At 39.1% G+C, this 27,310-nt stretch overlaps 3 protein-coding genes across 7 annotated transcripts in view; 1 reads left to right on the forward strand and 2 right to left on the reverse strand.

Moving 5' to 3' along the window:
* Positions 1-1,873: 1,873 nt before the first annotated feature.
* On the reverse strand, positions 1,874-15,276 carry LOC133640667 (zinc finger protein 124-like). Its single transcript, XM_062034220.1, has 4 exons — positions 15,152-15,276; positions 11,724-11,815; positions 10,383-10,649; positions 1,874-3,667 (listed from the first exon to the last, which is right to left on the reverse strand). The coding sequence occupies exons 1-4, from the start codon at positions 15,163-15,165 to the stop codon at positions 2,571-2,573; spliced, it is 1,470 nt and encodes a 489-aa protein (XP_061890204.1). The 5' UTR covers positions 15,166-15,276; the 3' UTR covers positions 1,874-2,570.
* A 35-nt stretch (positions 15,277-15,311) lies between these two features.
* Positions 15,312-24,527, forward strand: LOC133640703 (gastrula zinc finger protein XlCGF8.2DB-like). Of its 3 annotated transcripts, XM_062034267.1 has the most exons (3): positions 15,313-15,600; positions 15,843-15,955; positions 22,697-24,527. In XM_062034267.1, exon 3 carries the CDS (start codon positions 22,747-22,749, stop codon positions 23,773-23,775), a length of 1,029 nt encoding a protein of 342 aa, XP_061890251.1. In that variant the 5' UTR covers positions 15,313-15,600; positions 15,843-15,955; positions 22,697-22,746; the 3' UTR covers positions 23,776-24,527. The 3 variants fall into 3 exon arrangements, with proteins under 3 accessions (XP_061890250.1, XP_061890251.1, XP_061890252.1); XM_062034266.1 differs by having other exon boundaries at positions 15,312-15,955; XM_062034268.1 differs by lacking the exon at positions 15,843-15,955.
* A 650-nt stretch (positions 24,528-25,177) lies between these two features.
* LOC133640706 (oocyte zinc finger protein XlCOF6.1-like) overlaps positions 25,178-27,310 on the reverse strand; it is a 7,772-nt gene continuing 5,639 nt past the window's right edge. For 2 of the 3 annotated variants that reach the window (XM_062034275.1, XM_062034274.1), the window contains exon 3: positions 25,178-25,466. In XM_062034275.1, the coding sequence (XP_061890259.1) occupies positions 25,396-25,466 (71 nt within the window). In that variant the 3' untranslated portion in view covers positions 25,178-25,395. Of the gene's footprint in view, positions 25,467-26,150 lie in introns of those variants that run through there. The other variant, XM_062034272.1, reaches the window with a different exon arrangement.

Here is a 27,310-nt window from a genome sequence, read left to right on the forward strand (position 1 = left end):
TGGATCACGGATTTGTATTTTAAACCACCTCGGATACTATATCCTCTTGAAAATGAGAGTCGAGGACGCGAAATGGACATTCACAGTGACTTTTATCTCCACGACAATACATCGGCGAAGCTCTTTAGCTACGGAGCTAACGTGATAGCATCGGGCTTAAATGCAGATAGAAACAAAAGAAATAAACCCCTGACTGGAAGGATAGACAGAAAATCAACAATACTATTAAACCATGAACATGTAAATACACGGTTAATGCTTTCCAGCCTGGCAAAGCTTAACAATGCTGTTGCTAACGACGCCATTGAAGCTAGCTTAGCTACGGGACCTCGACAGAGCTATGCTAAAAACATTAGCTCTCCACCTACGCCAGCCAGCCCTCATCTGCTCATCAACACCCGTGCTCACCTGCGTTCCAGCGATCGACGAAGGACTTCACCCGATCCCCGATGCGGTCGGCGGCCCGGAGACGGAGGAAGTCAAGGTGAGTTCGGCGGCTAGCGCGTCTGCTATCCATCTCAAAGTCCTCCTAGTTGTGTTGCTGTAGCCAGCCGCTAATACACCGATCCCACCTACAGCTTTCTTCTTTGCAGTCTCCATTGTTCATTAAACAAATTGCAAAAGATTCACCAACACAGATGTCCACAATACTGTGGAATTATGTGGTGAAAACAGAGCTTTTTTGTATTGGATCCAAAGGGTCCGAATACTTCCGTTTCAACCATTCATGTCACGCGCATACGTCATCATACATAGATGTTTTCAACTGGAAGTTTCGCGGGAAATTTTAAATTGCACTTTATAAGTTAACCCGGCCGTATTGGCATGTGTTGCAATGTTAAGATTTCATCATTGATATATAAACTATCAGACTGCGTGGCATACTTGCCAACCCTCCCGTTTTTAGCGGGAGAATCCCGGTATTCAGCGCCTCTCCCGACAACCTCCCGGCAGAGATTTTATCCCGACAAACTCCCGGTATTCAGCCGGAGCTGGAGGCCACGCCCCCTCCAGCTCAATGCGGACCTGAGACTGAGTGGGGACAGCCTGTTCTCACGTCCGCTTTCTCACAATATAAACAGCTTGCCTAACGAATTCAAACGAATGGAAACCAGAATTTCAGTTCATCCAGGACAGTTCGAAGGGGAAGGTGTATGCTGCCTGTAAATATGTAGAACAGACTTCTCCATTGAACACGGTGGCCGAAATGATATACTCATCATGAACGGAGAAGTTAAACAGGACAATACTGCCATCTAATGGATAGCCACCGTAACACTGAAATTCAAGTATTTCTTTTATGTAAATAAAATAAATAAATATATATATATATATATAGCTAGAATTCACTGAAAGTCAAGTATTTTATACATATATATATATATATATATATATATATATATATATATATATATATATATATATATATATATATATATATATATATATATATATATATATATATATGAAATACTCGAGTTGGTGAATTCTAGCTGTAAATAACCACTTCTTGGACTTGTCCCCACCTATCTGTGTTCCTTTGTGTGTGTAAACTCCAGGAAGGGCGGAAGGCGGGGTTCACCCTGGACAAGTCACCACCTCATCACAGGGCACTAAATATATCCTATTTGGATATTGTAAAAATGTAAAACACAAATTATGATGGATAATATTGAAATGAAAGGAATAAAGGTAATCACATGTTTAGGAGTTAATATAGATGATGAAGTAAACTGGAAACTACATAAAGAAAACATTAAAAATGGAGTGCAAAAAAAATTGAATGGAATAAAATACATACTTACAAATATTAACTACAATTATTGACCCAACTTCAGTTGAAGCATACATTGTTTATTGCATAAAGGTCTGGGGACATACATATAAAACAATCACACAACAATATTCATATTACACAAGAGAGTAATAAAGACAATTAATAGAATGGATTATAGAGACCCAACAAATGATTCATAAAGTCACACATTTTAAAAGTAAACGATCTTGTATAAAAGACAACTGCTCAAATGATGTATAAAGTAAATAATAATATGCTTCCAGAAGTGGTCCAGAAGATGTTTCAGATGTGAACCAGTAAATATGAACTAAGAGGGATTTATGTGTACTCAAAAGCAAAGGTATGAACACATGTAAAACAAATATGTATATCATATAAAGGAGTTCATCTATGGAATCATCTACAATTACAAAATAAAATATGTAACCCTTCATTATTTCAAAAACATATATAAAACACTATTATGAATAAGTATAAAAGTGAACTATGAATATCTACACTTAAAATGTTTCTTACATATTTTATGTACTGTTTATTCTCACCTTTTCAGTCAAATTGTTCTGTTCATTTTAAAATACACAAATGTGTATATTAACTCATGTACTTGACTGAAATAAAAGCACTAATCTGACGTATTTAATCTATATATGTTATAAGCATAATAACAAGATGGTGTTACACACACAACAATGATGTCACACATGTTATATGTGCTGATGTTGTTAGAAAGTCAAAGTTAAAGTTTTGACAGTTTATTTCAAATCCTGCATCTTCATTTGCTGCTGCTGTTCTCACCAGCACACTTGTGTTTCTTACACTGGTACTTAGAAGAGAATCTTTCACCACACACACTGCAACTCAACACTTTCTCTCCTGTGTGTGCTCTCATGTGTACTCTAAGAGTGTTTAGGTAACGGAAGCTTTTGTTGCAGCTTGAACAGGAGTATGGTTTTTCACCAGAGTGCCTTCTCTTGTGTGCTTTTAAATGGTACCTTTGAGTAAAATCTTTACCGCAGATTGAACATGAAAAAGGTTTTTCTCCAGTGTGTATTCTCATGTGTACTTTTAAATTTTTATTTATTACAAAACTTTGACTACATTCTGAGCAGGAAAAGGGTTTTTCTCCAGTGTGTATTCTCATGTGTTCTTTTAAACTTTGATTTCTTACAAAACTTTTTCCACATTCTGAGCAGGAAAAAGGTTTTTCTCCAGTGTGTATTCTCATGTGTACTTTTAAATTGTTATTAATTACAAAACTTTGACCACATTCTGAGCAGGAAAAAGGTTTTTCTCCAGTGTGTATTCTCATGTGTGCTTTGAAATATTTACTTTGAGTAAAATCTTTACCGCAGATTGAACACGAAAAAGGTTTTTCTCCAGTGTGTGTTCTCATGTGTTCTATCAGATGACAATGGTATTTAAAGGTTTTGTCGCAGTGAGAACATGTGAAGTGTGTGTTGTCAGTGTGACATGTCTTATCATCTTTAGAGTCTTCATCATCAGTGTCAGGAGAGTGTGACGTTGTGTCCTCACTATCTGATAGTGGAGCTAAGAGCTTGTCTGCTTGTGATCCTCCACAGTGGTCTCCATCAGCTTCTGTTGTCATGTGTTGAGTTGAGCTGCTGCTTGGAGGCTCCGCCTCTCTCTTCTCCTCACTCTCACCTTTGACCTCATCACCTTCACTCTTCACACTGATGAGGTGTCTCTTGTCTTCCTCTATGAAGTGGGGGGACAACCGCTGTTTTTCTTCATCTTTAAAGTGGGGGGGCTGTGGCTCCTCTTCTTTCACGTGGAGGTGCTGTGACCTCTTCTGCTCCATACTGGAGGACCCCTCCTGCTGCTCAGGTGGACGATATTTTTCACAGACGTCTGCAGGACACAAGAAGACAAACACATGCTGGGATCGAAATATATGAGATTTTACCAATTCAGATTTCATTTTCGAGTCTGCTTTACGATTCGGTTATTTGTGGACTCACTTTTGCTTTCACATTCAGTAAAAAGGAGAAGAAACAGGTCGATTAGCATCAACTTTGACTAGTTGAGAAGTAACATGAGCGTACAAAGCCAACAGTGACGTCTTAAGAGGCACAGATTTTGCCAGAGGGCCCTAAGGACAATATTCTGTTTTGAAAATATCTATAAAATAAAAATATTTTTGGCAAGAAATTAACAAAATACTACACGTTATTTTTTGGCAATTACAAAAGAATGTCCAGTATAATTCTCAGGACATTCAATCAATCACAACTGGACTGTTAAACTGAACATATATACATAAATATACAGTATATATATATATATATATATATATATATATATATATATATATATATATATATATATATATATATATACATACATACATACATACATACATACAATATATATATATATATATATATATATATATATATATATATATATATATATATATATATATATATATATATATATATATATATATACATACATACACTACCGTTCAAAAGTTTGGGGTCACATGTAAATGTCCTTATTTTTGAAGGAAAAGCACTGTACTTTTCAATGAAGATAACTTTAAACTAGTCTTAACTTGAAAGAAATACACTCTATACATTGCTAATGTGGTAAATGACGATTCTAGCTGCAAATGTCTGCTTTTTGGTGCAATATCTACATAGGTGTATAGAGGCCCATTTCCAGCAACTATCACTCCAGTGTTCTAATGGTACAATGTGTTTGCTCATTGGCTCAGAAGGCTAATTGATGATTAGAAAACCCTTGTGCAATCATGTTCACACATCTGAAAACAGTTTAGCTCGTTACAGAAGCTACAAAACTGACCTTCCTTTGAGCAGATTGAGTTTCTGGAGCATCACATTTGTGGGGTCAATGAAACGCTCAAAATGGCCAGAAAAAGATATCTTTCATCTGAAACTCGACAGTCTATTCTTGTTCTTAGAAATGAAGGCTATTCCACAAAATGGTTTGGGTGACCCCAAACTTTTGAACGGTAGTGTATATATACACATATATATATATATATATATATATATATATATATATATATATATATATATATATATATATATATATATATATATATAAATATATATATATATACACACATATATATATATACACATATATATATATCCATCCATCCATCCATCCATCTTCTTCCGCTTATCCGAGGTCGGGTCGCGGGGGCAGCAGCCTAAGCAGGGAAGCCCAGACTTTCCTCTCCCCAGCCACTTCGTCCAGCTCCTCCCGGGGGATCCCGAGGCGTTCCCAGGCCAGCCGGGAGACATAGTCTTCCCAACGTGTCCTGGGTCTTCCCCGTGGCCTCCTACCGGTCGGACGTGCCCTAAACACCTCCCTAGGGAGGCGTTCGGGTGGCATCCTGACCAGATGCCCGAACCACCTCATCTGGCTCCTCTCGATGTGGAGGAGCAGCGGCTTTACTTTGAGCTCCCCCCGGATGGCAGAGCTTCTCACCCTATCTCTAAGGGAGAGCCCCGCCACCCGGCGGAGGAAACTCATTTCGGCCGCCTGTACCCGTGATCTTGTCCTTTCGGTCATAACCCAAAGCTCATGACCATAGGTGAGGATGGGAACGTAGATCGACCGGTAAATTGAGAGCTTTGCCTTCCGGCTCAGCTCCTTCTTCACCACAACGGATCGATACAGCGTCCGCATTACTGAAGACGCCGCACCGATCCGCCTGTCGATCTCACGATCCACTCTTCCCTCACTCGTGAACAAGACTCCTAGGTACTTGAACTCCTCCACTTGGGGCAGAGTCTCCTCCCCAACCCGGAGATGGCGCTCTACCCTTTTCCGGGCGAGAACCATGGACTCGGACTTGGAGGTGCTGATTCTCATCCCAGTCGCTTCACACTCGGCTGCGAACCGATCCAGTGAGAGCTGAAGATCCTGGCCGGATGAAGCCATCAGGACCACATCATCCGCAAAAAGCAGAGACCTAATCCTGCAGCCACCAAACCGGATCCCCTCAGCGCCTTGACTGCGCCTAGAAATTCTGTCCATAAAGGTTATGAACAGAATAGGTGACAAAGGGCAGCCTTGGCGGAGTCCAACCCTTACTGGAAACGTGTCCGACTTACTGCCGGCAATGCGGACCAAGCTCTGACACTGATCGTACAGGGAGCGGACCGCCACAATCAGACAGTCCGATACCCCATACTCTCTGAGCACTCCCGACAGGACCTCCCGAGGGACACGGTCGAATGCCTTCTCCAAGTCCACAAAGCACATGTAGACTGGTTGGGCAAACTCCCATGCACCCTCAAGGATCCTGCCGAGAGTACAGAGCTGGTCCACAGTTCCACGACCAGGACGAAAACCACACTGTTCCTCCTGAATCCGAGGTTCGACTATCCGGCGTAGCCTCCTCTCCAGTACACCCGAATAAACCTTACCGGGAAGGCTGAGGAGTGTGATCACACGATAGTTGGAACACACCCTCCGGTTCCCCTTCTTAAAGAGAGGAACCACCACCCCGGTCTGCCAATCCAGAGGTACCGCCCCCGATGTCCACGCGATGCTGCAGAGTCTTGTCAACCAAGACAGCCCTACAGCATCCAGAGCCTTAAGGAACTCCGGGCGGATCTCATCCATCCCCGGGGCCTTGCCACCGAGGAGCTTTTTAACTACCTCAGCAACCTCAGCCCCAGAAATAGGAGAGCCCACCACAGATTCCCCAGGCACTGCTTCCTCATAGGAAGACGTGTTGGTGGGATTGAGGAGGTCTTCGAAGTATTCCCTCCACCGATCCACAACATCCACAGTCGAGGTCAGCAGAACACCATCCTCACCATACACGGTGTTGACAGTGCACTGCTTCACCCTCCTGAGGCGGCGGATGGTGGTCCAGAATCGCTTCGAAGCCGCCCGGAAGTCGTTTTCCATGGCTTCTCCAAACTCCTCCCATGTCCGAGTTTTTGCCTCCGCTTGGCCTGTCGGTACCCGTCCGCTGCCTCCGGAGTCCTATGAGCCAAAAGAACCCGATAGTGAAGTGAAGTGAATTACATTTATATAGCGCTTTTTCTCAAGTGACTCAAAGCGCTTTACATTGTGAAACCCAATATCTAAGTTACATTTAAACCAGTGTGGGTGGCACTGGGAGCAGGTGGGTAAAGTGTCTTGCCCAAGGACACAACGGCAGTGACTAGGATGGCGGAAGCGGGAATTGAACCTGCAACCCTCAAGTTGCTGGCACGGCCACTCTACCAACCGAGCTATACCGCTATAGGACTCCTTCTTCAGCTTGACGGCATCCCTCACCGCCGGTGTCCACCAACGGGTTCTAGAATTACCGCCACGACAGGCACCAACTACCTTGCGGCCACAGCTCCAATCAGCCGCCTCGACAATAGAGGTGCGGAACATGGTCCACTCGGACTCAATGTCCAGCACCTCCCTCGTGACATGTTCAAAGTTCTTCCGGAGGTGGGAATTGAAACTCTCTCTGACAGGAGACTCTGCCAGACGTTCCCAGCAGACCCTCACAATGCGTTTGGGCCTGCCAGGTCTGTCCGGCATCCTCCCCCACCATCGCAGCCAACTCACCACCAGGTGGTGATCGGTAGAAAGCTCCGCCCCTCTCTTCACCCGAGTGTCCAAAACATGAGGCCGCAAATCCGATGACACAACTACAAAGTCGATCATGGAACTGCGGCCTAGGGTGTCCTGGTGCCAAGTGCACATATGGACACCCTTATGTTTGAACATGGTGTTCGTTATGGACAATCTGTGACGAGCACAAAAGTCCAATAACAAAACGCCACTCGGGTTCAGATCCGGGCGGCCATTCTTCCCAATCACGCCTCTCCAGGTTTCACTGTCGTTGCCAACATGAGCATTGAAATCACCCAGTAGGACAAGGGAATCACCCGGGGGAGCACTTTCCAGTACTCCCTCGAGCGCATCCAAAAAGGGTGGGTACTCTGAACTGCTGTTTGGTGCGTAAGCACAAACAACAGTCAGGACCCGTCCCCCCACCCGAAGGCGGAGGGAGGCTACCCTCTCGTCCACCGGGTTGAACTCCAACGTGCAGGCTTTGAGCCGGGGGGCAACAAGAATTTCCACCCCAGCTCGTCGCCTCTCACTGCGTGCAACGCCAGTGTAGAAGAGAGTCCAGCCCCTCTCGAGAGAACTGGTTCCAGAGCCCTTGCTGTGCGTCGAGGTGAGTCCGACTATATCTAGCCGGAACTTCTCTACCTCGCGCACTAGCTCAGGCTCCTTCCCCCCCAGCGAGGTGACGTTCCACGTCCCAAGAGCTAGCTTCTGTAGCCGAGGATCGGACCGCCAAGTGCCCTGCCTTCGGATGCCGCCCAGCTCACAATGCACCCGACCTCTACGGCCCCTCCCATGAGTAGTGAACCCATTGGAGGGGTGACCCACGTTGCCTCTTCGGGCTGTGCCCGGCCTGGCCCCATGGGGACAGGCCCGGCCACCAGGCGCTCACCATCGTGCCCCAACTCCGGGCCTGGCTCCAGAGGGGGTGACCCGCGTCCGGGCGAGGGAAATCTGAGTCTTTGTTGTTTCATTCCCATAGAAGTCTTGTATATATATATATATATATACATACATATATACATATATATATTTTTATTTTTATTTTTTTTTAATATTTGGGTACCTCATGCTTTGATTACAAACAAAATATTGATGCATGTTCAATTTGTGTACAGTATATTAAAGCCATTTTTAATATTTAGCATTTATTTCATTAAATATTTAATTTTGTCTGACTGAATGAGTATTAATCGCTTACAATTAGGGATGATGTTTGATAAGAAATTATCGAGTTCGAGTCTATTATCGAATCCTCTTATCGAACCGATTCCTTATCGATTCTCTTATCGGGTCCAGATAGGTTGTTGTATATGGAAAAAAACACACAATATTTGGTTTAACAAAAGCTCACTTTTATTATATAAGAAAAAAATAAAATCTAATAAATAAATAAATATTGACTGTTACCCCCCTAAAAAAATAAAAAATAAAAAAAATATTGACTGTTGTTACCCAAAGTATATTAAGTGGGATTTTTCAGAGAAACAAATATATACAGTAACACAAAAACAGCCTGTCTCTGTGATCACTATAGGTGTATAAATAATAATATAGTGTTAAATAAAATCAGTCCCTTGGGCACAAAACTGAAAATAATACAGCTCTCCAAAAAGTGCACTTCTGCTGCTATTTGACATAACTGTTTGTTATGATGCTTTGACATTTTTGCACTTTATTTCTTTATTGAAAGAAAATTCTATGAAGAGAAAAGTTGTTTGCAAATGTGGTTACAATGCTAATAAATGAAACGTTAAAGCTAAAAAAAGAAATACACTTTATTGAGTTAACATTATTTCTTTATAGGGGGAAAGAAGTGATGTTATGAGCTAGGGCAGGGGTCGGCAACCCAAAATGTTGAAAGAGCCATATTGGACCAAAAAAACAAAAACAAATCTGTCTGGAGCCGCAAAAAATTAAAAGCCATATTACATGTGTCATGAGATATACATTTAATTAAGAGGACTTAAAGGAAACTAAATGAGCTCAAATATAGCTACAAATTAGGCATAATGATGCAATATGTACATATAGCTAGCCTAAATAGCATGTTAGCATCGATTAGCTTGCAGTCATGCAGTGACCAAATATGTCTGATTAACACTTCACACAAGTCAATAACATCAACAAAACTCACCTTTGTGTATTCACGCACGTTAAAAGTGTGGTGGACAAAATGAGACAGAAAAAGAAGTGGCATAAAACACGTCCTAGAAAGTCCGAGAAAGTTATGCATGTAAACAGACTATACGGTGAGTTCAAGGACCGCCAAAATAAGTAGGACAAAACGGCGCTCGCCAAATACTTGAATCAGTGAAGCATATTTAATATAAACAGTGTGATTTATAACAATTACGGAGGCTTGTGTCATGTTTGTCCTCCTACAGAAACCATACTAAAACAAAAAAATTGATTTTTTTTTTCCCCCTCATCTTTTTCCATTCTTCATACATTTTTAAAAAATCTCCAGAGAGCCACTAGGGCGGCGCTAAAGAGCCGCATGCGGCTCTAGAGCCGCGGGTTGCCGACCCCCGAGCTAGGGAATATAACAACTACACTACCCAGCATGCAACGGGAGTGATGAGCATGCGCAGTAGCCCTGAAAAATGTTGTTGCATGTCACCACCCGGCAGCTAAGAATGAGGTTAAGCAGCCGCCGAGTTCATTTTCCCCCGTAGAAGAAATTCTTCTTCTACGGGGGAAAATGAAGTCGGCGTAGTTACTGTAGTTGCGAGACCTGTTGTGGCTCAATATTGGTCCATATATAAGGCGCACCGCATTATAAGGCGCACTGTCCGCTTTTGAGGAAATTGGAGGTTTTTAGGTGCGCCTTATAGTGCGGAAAATATAATACACTTCACTAATTCACACGATTGATGAGCATTCATTTTTAAATGGTGGTGTTAAAAAGCAAGTACATCTCCATCTTTAGTCATAAATGTGGCCCCCGGATGAACATGTGTCACAAACATTGTATTAGATGATATGTGGATGTTGTGCTTACTTGGACTGTGATGAAGCTGTGAGGACTCAGATGGTTTGTCTTCATGCTCTTCAGTCTTCACAGAGACAACAGTCAGTGGAAACTTGGTGAGATCAGCCTCCTCCTGCCCTACAGGACACTCTCCCTCCTCTTCCTCTTTAAAATAAGGGGGCTGTGGATCCTCCTCGTCCCCTTTAAAATGTGAGGGCTGTGGATCCTCTAAAGTGAAACTGTCCCCCTGCAGATGAGGGAGACATTCTTCTCGGTGTCCAATCAGCTGATGGATGTCTACAGGACACAAACAAAACACATTTGAACTCCTACATGCTGAATATTAAATCGTACATGAAATATAGGACTGTAGCTATTTAAAATTGTATTAATCAAGTGTTCTACTGGAAAAGTTTTCGATTAATCGAGTAACTGGATAAAACATAGTGTTGCTTGGTTAAAGACAAATTTAAGCGACTATAAGACATTTCACTTAATAATGAACGGCCAATTGGTTTGAGATGGTATGAGATCAAGATGTCATCTTCAGATCAGGCTTTGTTTTTTCGACAATCACTGCCACATTAAAAAGTTAAAGTACCAATGATTGTCACACACACACTAGGTGTGGCGAGATTATTCTCTGCATTTGACCCATCACCCTTGATCACCCCCCTGGGAGGTGAGGGGAGCAGTGAGCAGCAGCGGTGGCAGCGCCCGGGAATCTTTTTTATGGTGATTTAACCCCCAATTCCAACCCTTGATGCTGAGTGCCAAGCAGGGAAGTAATGGGTCCCATTTTTATAGTCTTTGGTATGACTCGGCCGACGTTTGAACTCACAACCTACCGATCTCAGGGCGGACACTCTAACCACTAGACCACTGAGTAGGTGGATGTAGTAGGTGTTGTAGTAGGTTAATGGCTGCACCAATATGAAGGAAATAACAGGTCAGTATAGCTATTACACACATAAATAACTTGTCAAACCTGCCAGCTAGCAGGCTAGGTTTACAGCGTCCGTTACCATGGTAACTGACTGCGACTTTGTCTAACCTCTCTATTTTTGAAGGTACAACTGTTGAGCTTTACATACTCAGGAGTTTGCACTTAACCTGCTCTCTGGAATATTCCCCCGGTGACTGTGTGAGTTTTGTGTAAACATGTTGATACACATTGTTACAAACTGAGAGGAACATCAACCTCTCATAAATATTGTGTGTCTGAAACTGTCTCGTTTTTATGAACAATGTAAAACAATCAGTGCATCATCCTCACATGACAATTCATCTTCCTATAGACAATCTATTCAAGAATAGTGTTAATAATAAATATAAAGTTAGTAAACATGTGAGAGTAAGAAGTAAACAAACCTGTTCTGTGTAACACAACTTGATGTTTTTGATGTTGTCGCTCCTTCTCCTCTTTTGTTGGACAAAGTTCCTCCTCGTACTCTGCTATCGTTCTTTCACACATTTTCACACAATCACAACACTTTACACTCACACTTGATCTCTGCTTAGCGATGTGTTTTGATCACTTCCGCCTCTCTTTGTTAGCAGCTAACAAGCTAAGCTAACTAGCAGGCTAAGCCAGCTGGAGAAGCGTCAAAGTGCGCTCAGACTAATATAACCGGATGCAAACAGTTATTAACGATGTTTACTCCATTTAATAGAGTCTAATAAAGGACATATATGTGTACATGGACGCACAGATTAAGAACACTGAACTGTGACGACTGCAATAACGTCTTCACCGTCAGACGCCATCTTGCTTTATCCTCGCCGTGTTTGGTTCGCCGCAGTGTTGTCAGATCTCGCGAGAGAAACAAGTAACCAGCTCTTTTCCAGATCTCGCGAGAGAAACAAGTAAAACCAGCTCTCTCCCCCATAAACATGTTTTAAAGGCCTACTGAAATGATTTTTTTTTATTTAAACGGGGATAGCAGATCTATTCTATGTGTCATACTTGATCATTTCGCGATATTGCCATATTTTTGCTGAAAGGATTTAGTATAGAACAACGACGATAAAGATTGCAACTTTTGGTATCTGATAAAAAAAAAGGCTTGCACCTACCGGAAGTAGCGTGACGTAGTCAATTGAACATATACGCAAAGTTCCCTATTGTTTACAATGATGGCCGCATGAAGTGAGAGAGATTCGGACCGAGAAAGCGACAATTTCCCCATTAATTTGAGCGAGGATGAAAGATTTGTGGATGAGTAAAGTGCAAGTGAAGGACTAGTGGGGAGTTGAAGCTATTCAGATAGGGAAGATGCTGTGAGAGCCGGGGGTGACCTGATATTCAGCTGGGAATGACTACAACAGTAAATAAACACAAGACATATATATACTCTATTAGCCACAACACAACCAGGCTTATATTTAATATGCCACAAATGAATCCTGCATAAAAACACCTGCGTGTTTGTTATGCTAGCTCCTAGCTCCTCTGCTAGCTCCTAGCTCCATAGAACACGCCAATACAATTCAAACACCTGATCAACACACACAATCACTCAGCCCAAAAGACCGTTTACCTAACCCAAGGTTCATAAAGCTTATATATTTTTAAAAAGTTACGTACGTGACGCGCACATACGGTCAAGTTATCGAATGTTTAGCAGCCAAGGCTGCATACTCACGGTACCTGATATTCAGCTGGGAATGACTACAACAGTAAATAAACACAAGACATATATATACTCTATTAGCCACAACACAACCAGGCTTATATTTAATATGACACAAATTAATCCTGCATAATAACACCTGCGTGTTTGTTATGCTAGCTCCTAGCTCCTCTGCTAGCTCCTAGCTCCATAGAACACGCCAATACAATTCAAACACCTGATCAACACACACAATCACTCAGCCCAAAAGACCGTTCACCTAACCCAAGGTTCATAAAGCTTATATATTTTTAAAAAGTTACGTACGTGACGCGCACGTACGGTACGGTACGTGTTATGCTAGCTCCTAGCTCCTCTGCTAGCTCCTAGCTCCATAGAACACGCCAATACAATTCAAACACATGATCAACACACACAATCACTCAGCCCAAAAGACCGTTCACCTAACCCAAGGTTCATAAAGCTTATATATTTTAAAAAAGTTACGTACATACGCAAAAAAAAGCCAAAGCTGCATACTCACAGTAGCACGTCTGCGTCTTTGTCATCCAAATCAAAGTAATCCTGGTAAGAGTCTGTGTTGTCCCAGTTCTCTACAGGCGTCTGTGTATCCAAATCAAAAGTCCTCCTGGTTAGAGTCTCTGTTATCCGAGTTCTTCCATCTTGACTGCATCTTTCGGGAATGTAAACAAAGAAGCGCCGGCTGTGTACTGTTGTGGCTGACTACGTTCGAAAAATACGTCCATTTCGCACCGACAACTTTCTTCTTTGCTTGCTCGGCTTCCTTCTCCATAATGCAATGAACATGATTGAAACAGATTCACGAACACAGATGTCCAGAATACTGTGGAATTATGAAATGAAAACAGAGCTTTTTCGTATCGGCTTCAATGTGGAAGGCATACCCGTGTTCGCCGGGCTACGTCACACGCATACGTCATCCTCAGAGGCGTTTCGAACCGGAAGTTTAGCGGCAAATTTAAAATGTCACTTTATAAGTTAACCCGGCCGTATTGGCATGTGTTATAATGTTAAGATTTCATCATTGATATATAAACTATCAGACTGCGTGGTCGGTAGTAGTGGGTTTCAGTAGGCCTTTAAGTAGACGCAGCATTGCCTGCTGTGACGCGAGAAATTGGGCCGCCATCTTGAAGTGGTGACGAGGAGCCGGCGAGCAGCCTAAACTGACAGTTGACAAGTAGAAAACGAACTAGGTGTTCAGCGTTTTCCTGCTCAAATGAGCGGACTGTTGAAAATAGGAATCGGGGGACTACTTTTCACAAGTAAGATTTAACATTAACGTACTATTGGTTGATTTTTGTGAAAATAATATTACCACAAAGTTGAGAAAGAGCAAAGATCTTCAATATTTGTATGTGAAAATCACAAATACATCTACTGGGGGAGGATGACGCCCCTACAGGGGTTTGGTTTACAAACGTTCAGCCCCACCTAAAACAAAATTCACCAGCCACCACTGATTATGATGTGTTCTCATTTTAGGCAAAGAATAAGACAATACTTTCTTAACAGTATAATTGTAACCAGGAATAAGTCTTCAAGTAACAATATTCAAATACTAACATTGTTGGGTAAGACAGAATTTGGTTTTATTCTGAATCCAGTGAAACAAATTGGTGGTGTTGGAGCCAAATAGAGAGCCATACTTGAATCTATGTTTATATTGTTATTTTTGAGTGATTGATTTGTGTATGTCAGTGTGCACCCTTTGCAGGTGGTGAAAAGTTCCCACGCAGGCCTATACGGCAGTGGTCCCCAACCACCGGGCCGCGGCCCCAGAAAAAAATAAAAATTAAATCAACATAGAAAAACACATTTTATACATTATATATCAATGTAGATCAATACCGTCTGCAGGGATACAGCCCGTAAGCACACATGATTGTATTTCTTTATGAAAAAAATATATATATATTTTTTAAATTTTAGGCATAATAATGTGTTCATTCCACGACTGTATATATCGGTATCTGTAATTAAGAGTTGGACAATATCGGCAAAAAAGCCATTATCGGACATCTCTAATCAGTTGATTTAATTTCCATGATATGTTAGCGGGCTAACGCTAGCCTAGCACATTAGCTTCGAACAACATATCAGGTAAATAAGATAAATAATATAAAAATATATAATTTATATTACCTCATAAGCTGCATGTACAAGAGAGGAGTGGAATATATTCTTCCTATTGTTACACAAGCAACTCTTAAATGGGACTTTTTTTTGTTCTGTGTCTGGGCGAAGGAAGTGTGCACCACTCACTATTGTCCCAGTGAAACACGTGTTCGGCCAAAATTTGTTCCGCGGTTGAGAACACCTCGATGACGTCACACATGAGGAAGAACAAAACAAGATGGCGTCTGACGGAGAATACGTTGTTTTGGTTATTATGGTTTCTTGGTCTTAATTACAACGTACATGTGCACATGTGTGTCGTTTAACAGAGTAAACGTCGTTATTAATTGTTTGTATGCGGATACATTAGTCGGAGTGCACTTTGACATGCTAGCCTAGCCTGCTGGTTAGCTTAGCTTGTTAGCTGCTAACAAAGAGAGGCGGAAGTGATCGACACATCAAAGCAGAGAGCCAATGTAAGTGTAAAGTGTTATTATTGTGTGAACATGTCTACATTACAAATTATGTGAGCGTTGTAATTGTTTGGGTCCGGATACATTAGTTTATGCGCGCCGTGTTGCTTCCCGTACTAGCTTAGCTTGCTAACTTAGCTTGCTAAAGCTGCTAACAAAGAGAGGCGGAAGTGATCAAAACACATCGCTTAGTTAAGATCAAGTGTGAGTGTAAAGTGTTGTGATTGTGTGAAAATGTGCGAAAGAACGATAGCAGAGTACGAGGAGGAACTTTGTCCAACAAAAGAGGAGAAGGAGCGACAACATCAACTATTGGACGCTGTTTTCAAGAAACATCAAGTTGTGTTACACAGAACAGGTTTGTTTACGTCTTACGCTCACATTTTTACTAACTTTATATTTAATTATTACCACCATTCTTAAGTATGCTGTATGTAAGAATGTGGGTGTTGTTGATGCACGTACGTCTGGTACTTACAACACCGTGGTTGACTGCGTTCTGTCGAATTTAGCTACTTGTAAAAATGTGTCACTTATCCTAGTCCATTTGTAAAATAAATGGTTTCACTTAAATTATAGTCTCCTCACTTTATCCAGACAGTCATTAGGACAAAAGACCCTGGGAGGACTTTGCCCTTTAAAAAAGGGAAACATATTCACTGTGGCAGGACAGTATCAAGATGAACTAATCACTCAATGTATTATCAATATATCCCGTTCTTGTTACATGATACACATATGTTTTTATTTATTTTATGCATTCTGAATCGTAAATAAGCACTAGCAAAAGTTAACCAACGGTTGAGTCAATGGCCGTCGCTCTGTTCTGCCTACAAAGTGCTCTCAATCAGTGTTTTTCAACCACTAGTGTGCCGTGAGACACAGTCTGGTGTGCCGTGGGAGATTATCTAATTTCACCTATTTGGGTAATTTAAAATATGTTTTGCAAAGCAGTAATTATAGTCTGCAAATGATGTGTTGTTGTTGAGTGTCGGTGCTGTCTAGAGCTCGGCAGAGTAACCGTGTAATACTCTTCCATATCAGTAGGTGGCAGCAGGTAGCTAATTGCTTTGTAGATGTCGGAAACAGCGGGAGGCAGTGTGCAGGTAAAAAGGTGTCTAAGGCTTAAACCAAAAATAAACAAAAGTTGAGTGCCCCTAAGAAAAGGCATTGAAGTTTAGGGAAGGCTATGCAGAACCAAACTAAAACTGAACTGGCTGCAAAGTAAACAAAAACAGAATGCTGGACGACAGCAAAGACTTACTGTGGAGCAAAGACGGCGTCCACAATGTACATCCGAACATGACATGACGATCAACAATGTCCCCATAAAAAAGGATAAAGACAACTGACATATTCTTGATTGCTAAAACAAAATAGGTGCGGGAAATATCGCTCAAAGGAAGACATGAAACTGCTACAGGAAAATACCAAAAAAAGAGAAAAAGCCACCAAAATAGGAGCGCAAGACAAGAACTAAAACACTACACGCAGAAAAACAGCAAAATAAGTCAGGGCTTGATGTGACAGGTGGTGACAGTACACCTACTTTGAGACAAGAGCTATAGTGATGCATGCTTGGTTATGCTTTAAAGTCATATCCAACAATTGTGACAACGACTTTTTACTGTCAACTGAGTTTCATTTTTTTAATGATTTCTGCTGGTGGTGTGTCTCCGCATTTTTTCAACGCAAAAACTGTGCCTTGGCTCAAAAAAGGTTGAACAACGCTGTTCTAATTAACATCCTAAAACCTCCGTCATCATTTCATATACACGCTATATATGTCATGTAGTGACATTCATAATAACATGTAATATATACATGATGTAAGTATATATGTCATGTAGTGACATTCATAATGATGTAAGTATATATGTCATGTAGTAACATTCATAATAATATGTAATATATACATGATGTAAGTATATATGTCATGTAGTAACATTCATAATAACATGTAATATATACATGATGTAAGTATATATGTCATGTAGTGACATTCATAATAATATGTAATATATACATGATGTAAGTATATGTCATGTAGTGACATTCATAATAATATGCAATATATACATGATGTATGTATATATGTCATGTAGTAACATTCATAATAACATGTAATATATACATGATGTAAGTATATATGTCATGTAGTAACATTCATAATAACATGTAATATATACATGATGTAAGTATATATGTCATGTAGTAACATTCATAATAACATGTAATATATACATGATGTAAGTATATATGTCATGTAGTAAAATTCATAATAACATGTAATATATACATGATGTAAGTATATATGTCATGTAGTAACATTCATAATAACATGTAATATATACATGATGTAAGGATATATGTCATGTAGTAACATTCATAATAACATGTAATATATACATGATGTAAGTATATATGTCATGTAGTAACATTCATAATAACATGTAATATATACATGATGTACGTATATATGTCATGTAGTAACATTCATAATAACATGTAATATATACATGATGTGAGTATATATGTCATGTAGTAACATTCATAATAACATGTAATATATACATGATGTAAGTATATATGTCATGTAGTAACATTCATAATAACATGTAATATACACATGATGTAAGTATATATGTCATGTAGTAACATTCATAATAACATGTAATATATACATTGTGTAAGTATGTATGTCATGTAGTAACATTCATAATAACATGTAATATATACATGATGTAAGTATATATGTCATGTAGTAACATTCATAATAACATGTAATATACACATGATGTAAGTATATATGTCATGTAGTAACATTCATAATAACATGTAATATATACATGATGTAAGTATATATGTCATGTAGTAACATTCATAATAACATGTAATATATACATGATGTAAGTATATATGTCATGTAGTAACATTCATAATAACATGTAATATACACACGATGTAAGTATATATGTCATGTAGTAACATTCATAATAACATGTAATATATACACGATGTAAGTATATATGTCATGTAGTAACATTCATAATAACATGTAATATATACATGATGTAAGTATATATGTCATGTAGTAACATTCATAATAACATGTAATATATACATGATGTAAGTATATATGTCATGTAGTAACATTCATAATAATATGTAATATATACATGATGTAAGTATATATGTCATGTAGTAACATTCATAATAACATGTAATATATACATGATGTAAGTATATATGTCATGTAGTAACATAGTAACAAACATAATAACATGTAATATATACATGATGTAAGTATATATGTCATGTAGTAACATTCATAATAATATGTAATATATACATGATGTAAGTATATATGTCATGTAGTAACATTCATAATAACATGTAATATATACATGATGTAAGTATCTATGTCATGTAGTAACATTCATAATGATATGTAATATATACATGATTTAAGTATATATGTCATGTAGTAACATTCATAATAACACGTAATATATACATGATGTAAGTATATATGTCATGTAGTAACATTCATAATAACATGTAATATATACATGATGTAAGTATATATGTCATGTAGTTACATTCATATTAACATGTAATATATACATGATGTAAGTATATATGTCATGTAGTAACATTCATAATAATATGTAATATATACATGATGTAAGTATATATGTGATGTAGTAACATAGTAACAAACATAATAACATGTAATATATACATGATGTAAGTATATATGTCATGTAGTAACATTCATAATAATATGTAATATATACATGATGTAAGTATATATGTCATGTAGTAACATTCATAATAACATGTAATATATACATGATGTAAGTTTATATGTCATGTAGTAACATTCATAATAACATGTAATATATACATGATGTAAGTATATATGTCATGTAGTAACATTCATAATAATATGTAATATATACATGATTTAAGTATATGTGTAATGTAGTAACATTCATAATAACACGTAATATATACATGATGTAAGTATATATGTCATGTAGTAACATTCATAATAACATGTAATATATACGTGATGTAAGTATATATGTCATGTAGTAACATTCATAATAATATGTAATATATACATGATTTAAGTATATATGTAATGTAGTAACATTCATAATAACACATAATATATACATGATGTAAGTATATATGTCATGTAGTAACATTCATAATAACATGTAATATATACATGATGTAAGTATATATGTCATGTAGTAACATTCATAATAACATGTAATATATACATGATGTAAGTATATATGTCATGTAGTAACATTCATAATAACATGTAATATATACATGATGTAAGTATATATGTCATGTAGTAACATTCATAATAACACGTAATATATACATGATGTAAGTATATATGTCATGTAGTAACATTCATAATAACATGTAATATATACATGATGTAAGTATATATGTCATGTAGTAACATTCATAATAACATGTAATATATACATGATGTAAGTATATATGTCATGTAGTAACATTCATAATAACATGTTATATATACATGATGTAAGTATATATGTCATGTAGTAACATTCATAATAACATGTAATATATACATGATGTAAGTATATATGTCATGTAGTAACATTCATAATAACATGTAATATATACATGATGTAAGTATATATGTCATGTAGTAACATTCATAATAACATGTCATGTATACATGATGTAAGTATATATGTCATGTAGTAACATTCATAATATGTAATGTATACATGATGTAAGTATATATGTCATGTAGTAACATTCATAATAACATGTAATATATACATGATGTAAGTATATATGTCATGTAGTAACATTCATAATAATATGTAATATATTAATTCATATACATATGAACTTGAAGAATAGGTTGATTGGCAACACCAAATTGGCCCTAGTGTGTGAATGTGAGGGTGAATGTTGTCGGTTTATCTGTGTTGGCCCTGCGGTGAGGTGGCGACTTGTCCAGGGTGTACCCCGCCTTCCGCCCGATTGTAGCTGAGATAGGCTCCAGCGCCCCCCGCGACCCCGAGGGGAATAAGCCGTAGAAAATGGATGGATGGCTGGATGGATGAACTTGGAGTGCCACCCCATTCCTAACCCATAGGGTTCAATATTACCTTTTGCAGCTATTACAGCTTCAACTCTTCTGGGAAGGCTGTCCACAAGGTTGTGGAGTGTGTTTATAGGAATTTTCGGCCATTCTTCCAAAAGCGCATTGGTGAGGTCACACACTGACGTTGGTCGAGAAGGCCTGGCTCTCAGTCTCCGTTCAAATTCATCCCAAAGGTGTTCTATCGGGTTCAGGTCAGGACTCTGTACAGGCCAGTCAAGTTCATCCACACCAGACTCCATCATACGTGTGTTTATGGTCCTTGCTTTGTGCACAGTCATGTTGGAAGAGGAAGGGGCCCGTTCCAAACTTTTCCACCAGGTTGGGATCATGGAATTGTCCAAAATGTTTTGGTATCCTGGAGCATTCAAAGTTCCTTTCACATGAACTAAGGGGCCAAGCCCAACTCCTGAAAAACAACTCCACACCATAATTCCTCCGCTGACCCCTTTGTCAGTTTACGTGGCCCACCACTTTGTGGCTGAGTTGCTGTTGTTCCCAAACTGATAAAGCTGTTCAGATGCACTTTCTGGCGGACGACAAGGAAGATGAATCTGATGATGAGGATACCTACCCGGATGCTGTTCCTGATCTGTTTCCAAACCTGAGTAACTATGAGGGAAAAAATTATGTTGAACTCTGAGTGTAAATATAACTTGGCCCTAGGGAAATGAACCATTAACTGAAAATCGCAAGAACAAGTTATTGGGGATGAGAGATTCTGTTGAAGTTATGTGATAAACAGGAGGGAAATGTCAGAATAATTGTATGCAAGTTATCACAAAATTTTGTGTTGCCACAAGTTCCCGGCGAGAGGACAAAAGCTGTCTTTGATCCTACCAAGCAAAAGGCTTGTAAAATTCCACTGTGTACGATGGGAGGAGACATGAGGGGTTCAGTTTCTTTGATCTATTGTGATCCACAGGAAGATATTATCTTGACCCGAGATCTACGAAGCAAAGAGAAAGCAGGACCTGTCCAAGCTCCAGGCATCTTTTTGTTGAACTGTTTTGTGACCAAAGGCATTGGCTGTTTACGACCCCCGTCCCTTTAGAAACAGCTCTTGCTATGTAAGCAGGGAAAGTCCAAATAAAAGAGGTGGCGTACAATTCTCTTGCCAGAGCATGGTGGAAGACTGTACAAGAGTACAGCCCAGACGTCTCTCCTCATTTGAGCTCAATTGAATCCAGTCTCTGTTTAATTCCTTACTTCTTGTCTGTTTAATAAATGTCATCTGGGTTTTGAACCTGACATCAACTCTTCCATTTTCTTATAATAAAGCCGACAGCTGACTTTGGAATATTTAGGAGCGAGGAAATGTCACGACTGGATTTGTTGCACAGGTGGCATCCTATGACAGTCCCACGCTGGAAATCACTGAGAGCGGCCCATTCTTTTCACAAATGTTTGTAGAACCAGTCTCCATGCCTAAGTGCTTCATTGTATACACCTGTGGCGTGATTAAGACACCTAATTGTCATCATTTGGATGGGTGGCCAAATACTTTTGGCAATATAGTGTCTCAAACACCAGAAGTGATTATTACATTTTAACAGAAGTGCAGATAGAAACATGTTACAATAGAAAGTAAACAAAAAGATTAATAATAGTTTCGAAAAAATAATATGTTACTGCATATTTCAGCAAATAAATTATTAGCCTTAACCCGATTTGGACTTGTTTCATTATCAATTCTATGTTAAATGATATATTGCAATATGGATTGTAAGCCATATCGCCAATCCCATGTAAAAAGTCCTACTTGAGTCTTCTTTTCTGTGAATAATGTTGGAAAGAGCGGCGTGTTTGTCCCCCACATAGATTTCAGGCCAGTTCACACAACTATTTGGTTTTCTTTAGTGCATGTAAACATACTGAATGCCTCATTTTCCTGAGCAAAGCATGTGTTTGTTTTCTCGTGTCCTGCAGACAAATGTGAAGAACATCTTCTCCCTGAGCAGCAAGAGTGGAGCCTCAGGATGGAGCAGGAGGAGCCACAGCCCTCTCGCATTAAAGAGGAAGATGAGGCGCCACAGTCCTTACACATTAAAAAGGAAGAAGAGAGCCCACTGACCCCCCACGTTAGTGAAGAAGATGAGGCCCCGCAGCCCCCTCGCATTAAAGATGAAGAGGAGGAACACAGCATCAGTCAGGAGTTCCCAGTGATTGTTGTCATTGTGAAGAGTGAAGATGAGGTCAAAAGTGAAAGTGAGGAGAGGAGAGAGGCGGAGCCTCCAAGCAGCAGCTCAACTCAACACATGACAACAGAAGCTGATGGAGACCACTGTGGAGGATCACAAGCAGACAAGCTCTTAGCTCCACTATCAGATAGTGAGGACACAACGTCACACTCTCCTGACACTGATGATGAACACTCTAAAGATGATAAGACATGTCACACTGACAACACACACTTCACATGTTCTCACTGCGACAAAACCTTTAAATACCGTTGTCGTCTGGTAAGACACATGAGAACGCACACCGGAGAAAAGCCTTTCACCTGCTCAGAATGCGGTCAAAGGTTTGCACGGAAAAATGAGTTAAAAGTACACACCAGAACACACACTGGGGAAAAACCTTTTTCATGTTCAATTTGCGGTAAAGACTTTACTCGAAAGCACCATTTGAAAACACACATGAGGATACACACTGGAGAAAAACCTTTTTCCTGCTCAGAATGTGGTAAACGTTTTGTAACAAATAAATATTTAAGATTACACATGAGAAGACACACTGGAGAAAAACCATTCATGTGTTCAATTTGCAGTAGAAGATTCACCCAGAAGGCATATTTATTAAGACACACTAGAATACACACTGGCGAAAAACCGTTTATATGTTCAGTTTGTGGTAAAGGTTTTATACAAAGTCCGCATTTGAATGTACACATGAGAATACACACTGGTGAGAAAGTGTTGAGTTGCAGTGTGTGTGGTGAACGATTCTCTTCTAAGTACCAGTGTAAGAAACACAAGTGTGCTGGTGAGAACAGCAGCAGCAAATGAAGATGCCATCCATCCATCCATCCATTTTCTACCGTTTGTCCCGTTCGGGGTAGCGGGGGGTGAAGATGCAGGATTTGAAACAGACTTTCAAAACTTTAACGTTGACTTTCTAACAACATCAGCACATATAACGTGTGTGACATCATTGTTGTGTGTGTAACACAATCTTGTTAATATGATTCTAACATTTATAGAGTAGACACTTCAGGTTAGTGCTTTTATTTCAGTCAAGTACATGAGTTAATATACACATTTGTGTACTTTAAAATGAACAGAACAATTTGACTGAAAGAGTGAGAATAAACAGTACATAAAATATACTACATACAGTAAACATCATAATAGTGTTTTTTATGGACGTTTCTTTAAATAATGAAGTGTTACATATTTTAATTTGTATTTGTGCATGATTCCATAGATGAACTCCTTTTATATGATATACATATTTATATATCCTTTGCTTTTGAGTACACATAAATCCCTTTTAGTTCATATTTACTGGTTCACATCTGAAACATATTATTTACTTTATACATCATTTGAACAGTTGTGTTTTATACAAGATCATTTACTTTTAAAATGTGTGACTTTATGAGTCATTTGTTGGGTCTCTATAATCCATTCTATTAATTATCTTTTTTACTCTCTTGTGTAATATGAATATTGTTGTGTGATTGTTGTATATGTATGTCCCCAGACCTTTATGCAATAAACAATGTATGCTTCAACTAAAGTTGGGTACAATAATTGTAGTTAATATTTGTATGTATTTTAATTCTATTTAGTATTGCAGTCAATTTTTTAAATGTTTTCTTTATATGATGTATATGTAGTTTCCATCTTAGTTTTTCATTTATAACTCCAAAAATGTGATTACCATTATTTTTTTTATTTCAATATTATCCATCATAATTTGTTTTACATTTTTACAATATCCAAATATGATATATTTAGTTTTATTGAAGTTTAGTGACAGTTTATTGATGTGCAGCCATCTTTATCCTCAAGTGCTCTCTTGATAAATTAAGATGAGAGTTAAATCAAGCAGTGAAGAATGGAAGGTTATTATATACATAATTATATATAATTACACTCAGTAGTGACAATTAAAGACCACTTTCATCCTGTTCATTTGAGCAAAGAAAAAGAGTAAAGTGAAATCTGCTAAACAATAGAAGAATATTAACATCAGCGGTCAATATTCCAACATTGTGAATCTGAGCTATCTTGATGGAGTAAAGATGAAAGCACATGTACCAGGAGCAGCAGCATTAAGAGGAAACATTTCAAATGTACTTCTAGAAACGTCAATGAAGTGGAAAAAAAGAGTAAAGTGTGAAAATAAAAGACTTCAGACTAATAGAGGAGTGAAAACATTTATTAAATTATTTTATGTGTTTGATAAAACAATGGCTGCTGAGCCGTGAATGTGATGTATGAATTACAAAGTGAGGGAATATATCCCACAACCACTACAGTGTTTTCTCTCTCCTGACTTTCTTGATAAATCTGCCGACTTTTTAACTCCTTTCTTCCCAAAAGTGACTAGCGACAAACGCGCCCACTTTTTGGGGATGTTTTGGAGACATGAAAGAAGGCATCAGGCTGCAGTTTATGTGGTCAACGAGCAGTGGGTGCTGCCTTCAGCCCCTCCTCACAGGCGGTCAGGTTGCCTCGCGCAGCAGTCCCAGCTGCAGTCAGAGCAGAGAGGAGAGCCTCATTAGTTGAACATGGTTCATGTTAATGAGCCAGTCAATAGATTCTGTTCGCTCGTCAATGTCACAACCCTCCAGTCTTTTGAACAAACATGATATTCTTACATTTAACAATGCACAACAAAATGTTTACATTTTAAAGGCCTACTGAAAGCCACTACTAGCGACCACGCAGTATAATAGTTTATATATCAATGATGAAATCTTAACATTGCAACACATGCCAATACGGCCGGGTTAACTTATAAAGTGACATTTTAAATTTGCCGCTGAAGCGCCTCTGAGGATGACGTATGCGCGTGACGTAGCCAGTAGAACACGGGAATGGCTTCCACATTGAAGCCAATACGAAATAGCTGTTTTCATCTCATTCTGGATGTATTCTGGACATCTGTGTTGGTGAATCTGTTGCAATTTGTTCATTGCATTATGGAGAAAGAAGCTGAGCAAGCAAAGAAGAAAGTTCTCGGTGCAAAGCGGACGTATTTTGCGAAGAAACTCAGCAGCAACACAACACAGCCGGTGTTTCATTGTTTACATTCCCGAAAGATGCAGTCAAGATGGAAGAACTCGGATAACAGAGACTCTAACCAGGAGGACTTTTGACTTCGATACACAGACGCCTGTAGAGAACTGGGACAACACAGACTCTTACCAGGATTACTTTGATTTGGATGACAAAGACGCAGACGTGCTACCGTGAGTATGCAGCTTTGGCTTCCAAACATTTGATCGCTTGACCGTACGTGCGCGTCACGTACGTAACTTTGTTTAAATATATAAGCTTTATGAACCTTGGGTTAGGTGAACGGTCTTTTGGGCTGAGTGATTGTGTGTGTTGATCAGGTGTTTGAATTGTATTGGCGTGTTCTATGGAGCTAGGAGCTAGCATAGGAGCTAGGAGCTAGCATAACACGTACCGTACCGTACGTGCGCGTCACGTACGTAACTTTTTAAAAATATATAAGCTTTATGAACCTTGGGTTAGGTGAACGGTCTTTTGGGCTGAGTGATTGTGTGTGTTGATCAGGTGTTTGAATTGTATTGGCGTGTTCTATGGAGCTAGGAGCTAGCAGAGGAGCTAGGAGCTAGCATAACAAACACGCAGGTGTTTTTATGCAGGATTAATTTGTGGCATATTAAATATAAGCCTGGTTGTGTTGTGGCTAATAGAGTATATATATGTCTTGTGTTTATTTACTGTTGTAGTCATTCCCAGCTGAATATCAGGTCACCCCCGGCTCTCACAGCATCTTCCCTATCTGAATAGCTTCAACTCCCCACTAGTCCTTCACTTGCACTTTACTCATCCACAAATCTTTCATCCTCGCTCAAATTAATGGGGAAATTGTCGCTTTCTCGGTCCGAATCTCTCTCACTTCATGCGGCCATCATTGTAAACAATAGGGAACTTTGCGTATATGTTCAACTGACTACGTCACGCTACTTCCGGTAGGTGCAAGCCTTTTTTTTATCAGATACCAAAAGTTGCGATCTTTATCGTCGTTGTTCTATACTAAATCCTTTCAGCAAAAATATGGCAATATCGCGAAATGATCAAGTATGACACATAGAATAGATCTGCTATCCCCGTTGAAATAAAAACATTTCATTTCAGTAGGCCTTTAAGGACAGTTGTCAGTTTATTTACAAATCCTGTTCTCACCAGCACACTTGTGTTTCTTACACTGGTACTTAGAAGAGAATCTTTCACCACACACACTGCAACTCAACACTTTCTCACCAGTGTGTATTCTCGTGTGTGCTTTCGAAGAGTCCCTTTGTGTAAAACCTTTACCACAGACCGAACAGATAAAAGG

The sequence above is a fragment of the Entelurus aequoreus genome, linkage group LG23 (assembly GCF_033978785.1).
Source record: "Entelurus aequoreus isolate RoL-2023_Sb linkage group LG23, RoL_Eaeq_v1.1, whole genome shotgun sequence".
Taxonomy (NCBI): Eukaryota; Metazoa; Chordata; class Actinopteri; order Syngnathiformes; family Syngnathidae; genus Entelurus; species Entelurus aequoreus.